The sequence below is a fragment of the Netta rufina genome (assembly GCF_964035555.1).
Source record: "Netta rufina genome assembly, chromosome: 21".
Taxonomy (NCBI): domain Eukaryota; kingdom Metazoa; phylum Chordata; class Aves; order Anseriformes; family Anatidae; genus Netta; species Netta rufina.
Window position 1 is genome coordinate 3,709,720 of NC_140145.1, and position 12,907 is coordinate 3,722,626.

A 12,907-nucleotide genomic window follows, 5' to 3' on the forward strand; every position below is an offset into this window, starting at 1 on the left:
ACTGCCTCAGAGCTTGGTCTTATAAATGGGACAGCAAGGCCCACAGCACTTTAGGACTCCATTATATCGTAGGAATAGATTGCATCTCAGAAGACAGCTTGCTTTAATATGCAGTAGTAGTAATATTCCCTTTGTCCTACTGCTATGAACATCTGGGCTTCATTTGACCTGATGTGTTGTTATCCAAAAGAGTCGTATCTTCCACTATTTAAAGATGCACTGCAAATTCTACTCTTTCAATCTGAATTTATTAAAGCTATGGGGCTGTCCTCACAAGGTCTGTACAATCTGATCAGTGACAACCACGTACCGAATGACTGTAAATTTGATAAACTCTGATGATTCCAAAATCTTCCTCATCGAGCTGATTTCCAGATAACTGGGAGCTTTAAATGCCACGCCAGGAGGCATCCCATCCACCACCACACAGCCAGGGTTGATGGTGATTTTCCTATATGGGACCTTCACAGGAAAATTCATACCAATGGCTTCACCTAAGCAAGAGAGGTCACATTTATTTTCAAGCTTATTCATTTATGATTACATTGAAGGAAAAGAAAACACAGATGATTAGGAAACTAAATGCAAACACAAGCTTTCTATTGGATCTGAAAATGAAAATCCACTTGACTATTAAATCATTACAGTGTCAGAAACAGATGTTTTGGATTACACTCATGAACATTAATACAAGACTATTTAAACTCCAAGTCTGACAGCTCACCATATAAAGAACTCAGATTTTCTTTTTTTCCTAAAAATGGTATAGAACAGGCTATCTAAGCAAGTAACTACGTGACAAAAACCAGTAATTTCCTGCAATGCCCACAAAAGGCAATTCAACACAGCACTAGCAAAGGAATTTCAGATAATGAAGCTCAGGTCATTATTGTACAGTGCAAATACACAGAAAAAATAAAGAAAACTATATAGAGCAAAAGGCTAACTTGTGTTTTAAAAGTTAAAATTACTCTAGTGTCAAGTATTAATAGCTTGGGACTATGAATCCCTAACAAGAATCATGATTTGCAAGCAAAATAACTATTTCATCCATGTTTACACAGAAAGAAACAGGATGTGGGGGGAACAAAGTTATCTGTGCTCTTGGGATTTTTTGTTCAAAACACCAGGCAATCCACTTCCCTTATAAAAGATTCTTTTTGAGGTCAGAGCACAACTTTCATACACAATTCTCAAATTTCTTACTTGTAATGATAATATATATCATCCACTGTAAGTGATGATTCAGTAGCATCCCCATGAACAACATTTGTTCCATTCACACCTATGTAAAAATGGGGGACTAAGAAGCATTTACCAAATTTCCGGCTAAACAGATCATTTACTTGCTCTCTCAACTGTCTGGCCTTTTCTACTTTTGAAAGCCGCTCACTTTCATCATCTGAAAGAAATTGTTAGAAAAGCATTAGAATTAAGCACATTTTTTGAGCATGTTTACTCAGAGCAGGCATATCCACGTGCTTCAAAACAGACCATGTCTTGTTCTTAGTTTTAGTGGTACCACAGAATTGTACAAATATACAAAAATGGATGGTTGTGAAGAAATCCATGAGAAGCTTCTACGTATTTACATGACCAACATTAGATTTATTATTTAGAGATGATTTTGTAAACCTAAACTAAAAAAAAATAATGTTTTATTTTCTTACATTGCATATAATGGTGAAGGAAAGCTAAAAGTGCAGTCAGATCCAATAGATGGCCATGGCATGCAATGTTACTTGTTTCTAATGAATGCAGTGTATGCCTGAGAAAGCAGTCATCAGTGTTGTTTAAGACAAACCAGTTCAGTCTGTAGGGTTATTCAATTTACTTCAAGTTTGGATCTCTTGAAGTTGCCAAGGAAGTTACAAATCAGTGTTTAATTTATTACATGAGATAAAAAGGGAAAAATGAGGATTCTTCTTGACTAGGGGCTGGACCAAGAATATTCTAAAGATGTCACTGAACAGATATTCATAAAAGCTAGAAAACATTTAACATCTCAGTAGAAACAGAATACTAAATTATGCTCTTTGTAGAGTGTACTTATGTCACTGTGAACCAGCTAGACTGTAGAAAAACTCCAACGGATGAAACAAATGTCATGAAGAATGTAAGCACAAGGAGTGTGATATGAAACGAGACAGTATACACACCTGGTATAGTTACTTGAATAATGTTGAGATCTTCAACACCTGCAGCTGTGTTTACCACTGTATTCGTTGTGGAGCTTGCTGTATTGGCAATATTAGATGAATTATTTTTTCCTGAAAGTAAGAGATTCAAAAAACAGTTGTAGAGCCCAAAATCTTCAAAGTCATATATAAAGCAAATACTGCAAAATAACAGAGATTTGCAAAGTTTTCAAAGCAGATCCAATCTCATTTGTAAAATGAGGCAATCTTCCAATGAGACATGCTTATCAAAGATGCACACCGTGTCTTTCCAATTACAAACCCAAGAGGGGAGAAAGGGCTACATTAAAAAATGTTAATCTTTACTTACTGGGTTTTATAAAAGACTATTACGAAAAAGAAAAAAAAGACTACATGGAACATATGGAACATGTATTTTGTTACTTGTATTAACAAAAAAAATGCAGTACTTGCAGTTAATTCAGTAACACCTACAGATCCATGCATTCACAGAATAAATCTCTTGCAGTTGTATTTGTGAGCCACACTGTCCCATGGCACAAACTAGCACAGTTTGACTAGCTCAGTGGAATTAATCAAACTAACTGACAATTTCCTACTGGCTATCTGTGCACATCACCCCTGGAAAACTTCTGTATTGGGTTTACATGGCAAGGTTGTGGTAGCAGGGGGCTGCAGGGGTGGCCCCTGAGCAGAGCCCAGCAGCTGCCCCACGTCAGATAAGGGCCAGTTTCAGCCAGCCCCAAAGTGACCCACTGCTGATCAGAGCTGAGCCAGTAAGCCATGTTGTTTGCACCTCTGTGAGAGCACATTTAAGAAAGGGGGAAAAAAAACCTGCTGTGCAACAGCAGCTGGGAGTGTGAGGAGTGAGACACACCCTGCAGCCCCCACGGTGAGTGCAGAAGGAGGGCAGGAGGTGCCCATGGGGGACCCGTGCTGGAGCAGTTTGCTTCTGATGGATGGACCCCGTGGTACAGAGCCATGTGGGAGCACTTCTTGAAGAGCTGCAGCCTGTGGACCCCCATTGTTGAGTGATCTCCCTGTCCCCATCTCAACCCTCGAGCCCTTTGCATTGTATTTTCTCCCTCTTTCCCTTTGAGGATAGGGGGTGAGAGAGAGGTTGTGGTGGAGCTTGGCTGCCCAGCTGAGTAAAACCACAACTTCTCATTTGGAATGACTTCTGTATCAGGAGCAATTAATTTATCTCTAGAGCTGAACTACTCCTGTGAATTGCACATCACCTGTTACATTTTGATGGAAGGCAATAAAGCACAGATTAGGAATGATAATTTTATTGTGGATAACACAGTTTTAATACTCTTTTGCTAAAGCTATATTCAAAGGGTAGCTGCTAAGTGCTTTTCCCATCTCATCAGGGCAATCCAGAAGCCAAGGTTTTTGACATACCACATTCTTTTGCTGAAGAGAAAGCACTGTAACATGCTTTATATAACATAAGCTATGTATTGAATGCTTTTAAGGTGTTCAATTACAAAAAGCTGCTCAGAAAACCAGACATAGACATGCCAGAAGATGAAATAATGCAAGAATTAGTGAGCTATGTAAAAACAAGTAATGCAATAGTTTGGAAATGGGTGGGGGTGGGGGAGGGGGAGGAGAGGGAGATAGAGAGAAAGAGATCTACTGTGGGTATGGACCAGTGGCACAGAACTTTAGGCTTTGCCTCAAATTCAGCTTGGATAACAATCTCCTTGCAAGTTAAAAACCAACCAACCACAATATAGAACGAATCTTTCAGGAATTCATTAACACCAAGCAGCATTCTTGATTTGTATTCAATCCTTCAAAGAGGCTGTTATCTAGGACATTAAGCAGATGTGAAACTCACTCTGGGGACTTTTAGCAGAACTTTCCTTAACTGCCGCCTCAAACATCTCAGGCCTGCAAACAGATTGAAGATTTCATGTGTGACAATAAAATTACATTCATTTCATCAGCATAAAAGAAAAGGCAATTTTCTAATTTTCTTTTTTTAAAGACACGAACTAACCGATATCATAAATACTGTTATTTCTCTAGGTCAAACAGACAGACAGGAATGCAACGGCTGAGAGGCTCCAGAACTTCCCCTGCTTGTTTCTACATGGGCACATGGATTTCTTACCTGGGATAGGTTTAGATAAAACAATTCTTGTAACACCCAGTATAAATCTCCACTTCTCAGCCCTTAGTACATTGCTGATAAATTTTAGCTCTGGCTAAGTCGTAAGTCAACAGGAACTAAAACAGTGATGTCAGCACTGAAATGGGCTAAGAAATCTGGACTTGCTCTTCCTCCCTAAACAGGTCAAGTCAGAACAAAGAGAGCTGACTGTAACTCACTCCACCTCCACAAGAGCTTTCTCAATATTTGCTCATTTACTACAAATATTCCAGTGTGTATTTGAGACTGGAGAGAGTAATTCAGTAACTTGGCATCCTAAGTTTATTTTTCATTCTACAATTCTTTTCTAAAAGAATTGATTATCAAAGAGATGCAGGACTCTTACTTTTTAATAATGAATTTTATCTTAGATTTGTTTCTCAGGATCTTCTCTAGTCTTGGAATTCCAAACGTAGACGGTCGTCGGAATGGCACTCCCTCTGGTAGGCCTTCCACATAGAAAACCTCTGGGAAGGATTCAAATAACGCAAACGGCACCTTCACTGGTTCACTCAGCCCCAGCGCTTCCCCTGAAATGCAACAGAGCCACTAATCTACCAGCTAGACAACTGATATGTTTATAGAGTGGAAAACACCTCAGGTACAAATAGCATATAATAGTTGGCACATACATACTAGGTTAGGTGGAAGAAGCAGGCTTTGTTTTTTTTTGGTGACAGCTATAAGTAGGCAGGAAGAAAAACAGTTGCAAACATAACTCATTCTCTTGCAGTAGATCAGATCACAATTAGCAGTTGAAAATATTAGCTTTTATAGACAGCTTATGCCGCTGGCTTGGCCTGCATACAAGACTATCCTTTGTACTCCACTTTGTTACAAGCAATATATTCTGCCTCTGTCTTTCCTAGAGACTAGCACCAGTGGCAGGTGACATTAGTGCTCTTGTTCTAAGAACTGCACTGGTAAGATTAATGACTTCAGATTCCAAACAACTTGTACTAAAAGAAATACTGGGATACAATGGGGCACACACCTCTCCAGATACCGCCCATAACATGTCAAGTCACGCAGAGGCTGAAGTCATAGAAATTCCCATTCATAATCAGGGTGAAGAATGCTTAAAAAGATGTGGCAGGATGTCGATTCACTGTGTCCCTGGGTCATTAAAGAAGCAGCATACAAACCACAACTTCTCTATTTCCAAACCCAAATAAAATAACCAGTGGAAATGAGACACAGAACTGCAATTAACCTGCATGAGAATGAACTAAAATGAGAGAAACTGACTAAAGTATGCAAGGATTGTAGGACCTTTGGAAGAAATAAGTGGACTTATTGCTCATATGCCTAACTGTATGCATATAAGAAAGACATCCCAGTAAACAGGAATTAATAAACTTACCACATTTTTCATTAAAAAGATTTTCAACTTTTTGCTTTAGGTCAGTAATTTTGGCATTCCATGCCTCTGTCAGAAGGAAATGGGAACAATTAAATCAACACTCACGCAGTGAATCAGTCCTTGAAGAATATTTATAAAGTAATGTCATTACAATTGAAAATAATCCCAGAGTGATCAAACTTTACAAGGCAAAAATTACACATCTCAACCAACACCCAAAATAGTGGCAGAAAACTCTTCATACATTCAGTGTAATAACCCTAAGACACATGTCCTTCTCAATGTCACTTCCAGTCCTGTCTGGCCTTTACTGATTTTCTGGAATTGGCAACCCTGGAGAGGTCTAAAGCTGATCTTGCAAAATCAGCTCTGACAGAGCATGACTCACTGATGTTAGTTCAGATCCATCCTAGTTCCTACATACTCCTCGTGTACTCATGTATCCCTCTCTACACAGTGAGGTTCAGTATTTGAGACTTGTGGAGGACTTATTAAGCTTATGCACAATGTAAGATCTCAGCTCAGTTTAAACACCCTCATGGTACTGTGCACCAGACAACAAATCCAAGACCACAGTACTATGAAATAACAGAGCAGCAAAAGTCTGGAGAATTTGATTCTGAACTTAGGTTAATAAGATTTTAATGGATCCATGATGCATTTGTACAGCACTCTCCAAAAATCACCCAGGATATCTCTGAGGCATATTATTCCTGATGACTGAGAACTGAATGTACATGAAAATAAGTAGTTCAGTCATTTCTTACCTTTAGAATAAAGAATGAATTCAAAATATCCCTGATGTGAAATCACCAGTATTTTCAATAACAACGTTAATAGAACGTATGCATGCTAATTCCTACAATATTTACCAAAAGAAAATTCTCTTCCTCGTGGCTTGAAACTCATATTGGACCCATTGGTTTGAGAATTAGTTCGAACATCTGTCGTTTGTGGTTTATTGAGACCTGTAAAAAGACATTATATACAGAGATCAGAAGTAAGCCATCACATAAAAAAACAACAAATCAAACTTGATTACTAGAGAAAGTTTAACTTCTGAATCAAAAAAAAATATCTTTTAGAACTTCTTCAAGGATTGTAATTAGGCATTTGATACAATTGCTCACATCTGTCATTTCTCTGCTCAGGACAACATTTCCCACATCTCTGCGTGGAATAAAAGGCCCAAGCAAGCTGTCAAACTTGAACATTTTATATAACCATCATCTGCACAGAATCCAGTATTATTCAGAAATGAAAGATAAAACTGTTTCCATATTGAAATGTATCTGCAGCCCTGAAATCAAACTGTTTGCCACATGAGGTGCACATAGAAGTTAATTATAGGGTATGAAAACATAGAACAGAATATTAGAAGAACAGAAAAAGATAAGAAGAGTATTTAATATTTCTTCCATACCTTCATCAACAGTAACTTCTATTTCTGGGACCTTTGAATTGCTTGCAGGACTCCGTGATCTTTTTAAACTCTTTGGACTCATTGCTAGAAAATAATATAGTAAAAGCTGTAATGCACATTCTACAATACATAGCTTGCAAAGCTAACAAAAAAAATAACTGTATTCTGAAAATCCTAACAGACTGACTAACCTGTGTCCGTACTAAGTACAGTCTACGCTCTGAAATCTGAACAATATAGTGAAGCTCATGTCCTTAAAAAACAGGTTTAATGCTCTTGAACCAAGGCAGGTATCACACCTAAAATTTCACTTCATTATTTTAGGACAGGAGATATTTTTGGTTTTAAGTGTGAGGGAAGGCTTTGGTACTTTTTACTACCAAAAATTTAGAAGCTAGTAATTTTCTTATTTATAGAAAACAGAAGATTTTTCTTTTTTTATGAATCTTCATTGCTATTTACTTCACATAAAAGCTGTAAGTTGAACATATTTTAGACTGTTAGTAGCAAAATAGATGTTGCAGAACTTGGGTAAATTCGATTTTCTCTATTGAAATAGCCTTAAGTAAAAGAAAAAAAAAAAGTTTGAGTAACTTTTAAAATAATAGCAGTTTTAGACTCTACCATGCTAATTCTCCTTAAGTAATGCCTTTTGATTGTGACACCTGTGTTTTTGAACCACAGAAGTCTTCCAACCCAAAGTATTTATGAATTGATGGCAGCAAATAATGCTTAATTATTTACCTTTAGTGTTTACTTTACTAGCCAGTCCTGGTGGCAAATAGGAAGTGACAAGCTCAGGCCTAAAAATTGAACAGAACACAATTCAATCAATTACATATGCAAAATATCACAAATTTCTTGGAATTAGACCAGGTTCAAATTTTAAAAATATCATCACTCTATAATAAAATCCTGCCAGAAGCATGCGTGACTCTCCATCTACTATAACAAGAAAAAGTTAGAAAACAAAGCTACGTATTCTACTCTATAATTTTCTTCTGAGTTTACTTCAAAAAAATAAAAAAAAAAAGAGGAAAAAGAAAAATAAAGCTTCCAGATGCAAGGCAATTTTTTCCCTAGATCCATGATGCACAGAACACACAAATTATGCATTTAAATTTTATAAGGAAGTTACATCCTTTTATGAGATGAACTTATGTGCAAAATATTCTTCCTGTTTCATGGAAACAGAACTTAGCTAGCATTTAAAACCTAAAGTTGCTGGGAAGAAAATTAATTAACTTCAAAATCAGGGGTAAAAATAACTGAATTACAAACATACTTTTTAACAACAAATTTGATTTTGCCACTCCCACGGACAATTCTTTCAAGGCGTGGAATTCCAAACCATGTGGGACTCCGGAAGGGGATTCCTTCTGGCAAGCCTTCGACGTACAAGTACTCGGGGTTTGATTCAAATACAGGATAGGGAACCTTCACTGCCTCTGAAATCCCCAGAGCTTGGGCTGAAAATAAAGATTTATTGATAGTTTACACACTCAAATGGGTGGTATTTTATCTCAAGTGATTTTAAGAAGCTTGGCTTACAGAAGCTCTTCTACTCAGAGATAACAAAAAAAAAAAAACAACAATTGAAATATTTAAATAGATTTTCTATTATTTTCTGTAGAGTATTTTCAAGTGGGGACTTTGTCCCTTTTGCTACAGATAGATAAAATCTGTTACCTAACCCTCCTGTATCTAATATGTTTTTCTGAGAAATTCCTTCATCCAAAAGCTTTCTGTACATTTGCCATACAATTGGAAAATTATCTCTGTCATACAATCGGAAAAACTATGGCCTAGGATGTTGCTCTAAAGTAATTCATATCAGTTATAGGGAAGAATTAGTAAAAAGTAGGTAAGAGAAGTCAAGATTCTGTCTGACCTACTACATTTCTGATGCCTAAATAAGTGCAGTAAAAAATAAAACTCTTTTTACAGAATTGTTTTAAAACACAGCAGCATTATATGACAGTTAATTTAACATTTAACTTACCAAATTTCATATTAAATATCTCTTCTACTTGCTTTCTTAGCTTTGTGATCCTAACGTTCCAATCTTCTTTCACTGAAAAAAGAAATGGATAAACTATTATCCAGTGTATCTAGAACTGGGTTTGAACACATTATTTTTCAGCAAAAGAACTTGTAAACTATGAACACAACCAAGTGTTCAAGTGTAGGCAGGGACATGCAATAAGTAATGACAATGGCAACTTAAATGATACACGTAATTCCCTTTTTGTAATGGAAAATCTGTTTAAATGTGGTTAGAAATGTCAAACATTATCCTAGGTAGAACTTGTGCTTCAGAGCCTTTAGATGTAGGAAGGAATCACTCCAGTGGCTTTTACAAAGTTAGAATTAATTAATTCCAGTGCATAAGAATAACACCCTTTAGAACAGAAGACACAGATTTAAAAAGTGCTCCGCTAAAAATTTTAATTAGCTTAAAAAATAACCTTCAATCCTATCTTCTACTACAAGTAGTCAATTACAGGAATGCTAGATAGAGCTGACAATTTGTAGCTTAGGTAGAGCGCAAAGGATGCTCTAGCAGCAATAAAATGCATTTCTTCACTGACAAATGGCATAATTCATTACTTCTCATCATAACCCACAAATAGCAATTAACTGTTACTGAGCAGTGAATACCATTCAGAGTTGTGGAAAGCACGCATGAAGAATTCTAAAGAGATTTTTTTCATTTATTTCCGAATGAGATGTTCAATCATATTTTTGGATTTTTACTTATTTATTTATGCATTTTAAGAATGATGACCATTGCACATCAGTTCTTTCAAAAGGAGAATTTTATTAGATGCTTTTTTACTGCTGTATCTTTTATCTGCTGTTATTATTCTATTGACAAAGTGTTAGTTATACTGTCAAATTTGACAATAAACAGAGTTTTGGTAACAAAACAAAACTCAATGCTACCTTATACTTCTGCTCCACATTGAACAGTCTTTTCTACTGAGCTACCCTCTTTTGGAATAAGAACCTTCCTCTCAAAATTCAAACAAAGTCCATAATACTGAGTGATTATATAAGAAGACTATTGCTTACATAATTATTGAATCATATTCTTTGCCCTTTTTTCTTGCAGAGAACTCTATACAATTGTTTCTTGAAGTCACAGTTTGTTTATCCGGTGAAATATGTGGGGAAAAACCTATGAACCCCTGGGTCTCAGTTTGTGTTACTACTATAAGCCAATCCACACTTAAAAATATATATATATATTTGGACTATACACTTTTGTAGCAAGAAAGGAGCATTCTATTGTCTCAGGAAATTAAAAGGTAAATTAATCTGGATCCTTTTCATGTTTTAAAGGCACTTTGTGCTTTCAAGAAGTCATTAAAATTCTTTACAAACAGAGGCCTGAAAAAAGTCCAACAAAATGAGCTACGAAATGCAAACACCCAAGCCTGGTATCAGACCAGGATAGCAGCCCTAGTTCTCCTGGGCCGTGAATACGATCCATCCTAGTTATTCAGACTGCACTGCAATTCAGAAATCCACCCATTTTCATGGTGAATTATTTATTCTGTTAAAAACTCATGGAAAGCATGTCATGACACTTATCACATAAGGATCACCTCTTGAAAAATGTTGTATTGATCCAAATTTATTTCTGCACCGATCCCTTACATTGCCACTTGGAGACAGCACCTGTCTTACCTGGTGTGTTTGTCCTGGGCTGAATAACTTCGGTTGAACTGAGGGTTAGCAGCTCCGGCCTGCAAACACAAAGCAAATAATCTACCTATGCTTCACACTAAAGAAATAATTCATACTTTTTACTACATGAAATACAAAGTTTGGATATTACTATTGTGAATTTTGCACTTGTGAAAATGCTACAAAGATATTTTGGAAGGCTCAGCTGGATTTCAAATACCCACTTTAAAATGCAGAATATTTAATATTGCCTGTTGAGTAAATAAAGACTGAATGTTTCATGACTTAATGAAACTGAGTGCTTGATTACATAAATGGTGTTTGTTTGGCCTCTTTAAAAAATAAAAAATTAGGTATTAACTAATGCTTACCTTTTGATTACGAACTTTATTCTGTTGCCCACTTGAATTATTTTTTCAAGGCGAGGGATCCCATACCAGGATGGACTCCTAAAGGGAATGTTCTCTGGCAGACCTTCCACATAGAGGTCAGTCGGATGGGCCTCAAATTTCTGGTACGGAACAGCTTTAGGCTCGGTGCTCCCCAACGCCTCGGCTGTTAGAACAAAACCAAACCAGTAACTGGACAGTTTGGCCATCTCTCTATTCAAAACTAGCTTTATGAGAAGCCACAAAATCTCCATGCTATTACAAGCATGATCTTAGAACCCGGGACAATGCAGGAGACCTAAATCCAACAGAGTCCAAGTCTCAGCACATCAAGAACACAAGCATTTATCACACTGTGGCGTGCTGACAGTGAGCAGTCACAGCGCTACGCTTTGTTAATGGATTCTTCCCTGGGTATAACGCAGTGGTTTCATCCAAATTTTTAAAACTATTGTTGAGCAACATGCAACATTTTGTTCAAGTTCTTATGAAGCTGACCATTTTTTATTTTGGAGAGACCATAAAAACTCACCAAACCCAGAAATGTTCTGGTACTAGTTTTATGTTAGTGCAATGGATATAAATAAGTAAATGGTCGTTTTATTCACCATCAAAGGTGGAAAACAAAAACAACAACCAAAAAATAGTAATGATTGAAAAGCAATTAGAAAAGCTATACATTTAAGATTTATATATCTTTCTTTTACTATGAATGTAACTTGTATAAACAGTAAATGCTTTTGTTTTTCAGTCAACTGCCAGGATTTTTTTATTTTTTTTTTAAAAGATGATGATCAAAGGTGTCATTCATGTTGACATTCAAAGGAAATAATGAAAGCAACCCTCAAGAAATACAAAGCCATAAAAGAAAAGAATAATTCTGTGCTCACCAAACTTCTTACAGAAGAGTTGATCTACCATCTTCCTCAGCTTGGTGATTCTAGCGTACCACTCCTCTTTCACTGTATTTGAGGGTAACACAAAACGAAGATAACATTCCCTAATTATTTTGGTTTTATTTTCACTTGCATAGTTTATAGTAGGCGTAACCATGATGCATTATCAGGTAACCCAGAAAATACTCTGCTGGGGAAGTATGGATTCAATCCCCAATTAAGAAAATTGCTTATCAAAAATGACAGAATATTAAAGCTGTACAAATATCCACTGAACCAGAGACTTGCCCTTGCTAGAAAACACACACAGCAAATTGGCATCAAAAACTGCAATGCTTTTATCCGCCTTCAATCTGTAAATCCCTTTTGTAGATGGGATTATTTTTTTTTGCCAGTTTCATCTCCTAAAACATTATCTTGATACTCTGTGCAGAATTGAGCAAGCATATGGTATGAAAACTTGTTTCCATAGAATTTTCACTAAGCACTGAAAATCCCTAAGCAAGCTTTTACAGTAGGTGCAGCATCAGCTTGCTCCCTGCTGTACATTCATGCTGAACTGCCTGCATCTATTTCTCCCATTGTTTGTGCACAATGCTTATTAAATGGTCCCTAACAGCTATACCAAATGACTCCAGTGATTTTGTTACTCAACTTGGAATGACAAGCAGCTCAGTTCCAACTCTCTGAAATGTTTCCTTACGTTACTTAAGACATGAGTTAAGTTGTAATTTAGGCACAACCCAGCATGTGGCAGCTCAGCAGAGTAGCATATCCTGGGGAAATAAAGCAAGCTTAAATCCAATTTCTCATCATTTTA

At 36.6% G+C, this 12,907-nt stretch overlaps 1 protein-coding gene across 5 annotated transcripts in view; it reads right to left on the bottom strand.

Annotated features, from left to right (window-relative positions):
* GTF2I (general transcription factor IIi) overlaps positions 1–12,907 on the bottom strand; it is a 72,425-nt gene that overhangs the window by 11,653 nt on the left and 47,865 nt on the right. For all 5 annotated transcript variants that reach the window (XM_084299973.1, XM_084299972.1, XM_084299975.1 and 2 more), the window contains exons 16-29: positions 12,082–12,153; positions 11,174–11,357; positions 10,803–10,861; positions 9,112–9,183; positions 8,395–8,578; positions 7,854–7,912; positions 7,110–7,193; positions 6,559–6,654; positions 5,687–5,752; positions 4,670–4,853; positions 4,009–4,061; positions 2,160–2,270; positions 1,319–1,402; positions 311–494 (exon numbers count right to left, since the gene is read on the bottom strand). In XM_084299973.1, coding sequence (XP_084156099.1) covers positions 311–494; positions 1,319–1,402; positions 2,160–2,270; positions 4,009–4,061; positions 4,670–4,853; positions 5,687–5,752; positions 6,559–6,654; positions 7,110–7,193; positions 7,854–7,912; positions 8,395–8,578; positions 9,112–9,183; positions 10,803–10,861; positions 11,174–11,357; positions 12,082–12,153 — 1,492 coding nt within the window. The remainder of the gene's footprint in view (positions 1–310; positions 495–1,318; positions 1,403–2,159; positions 2,271–4,008; positions 4,062–4,669; positions 4,854–5,686; positions 5,753–6,558; positions 6,655–7,109; positions 7,194–7,853; positions 7,913–8,394; positions 8,579–9,111; positions 9,184–10,802; positions 10,862–11,173; positions 11,358–12,081; positions 12,154–12,907) is intronic.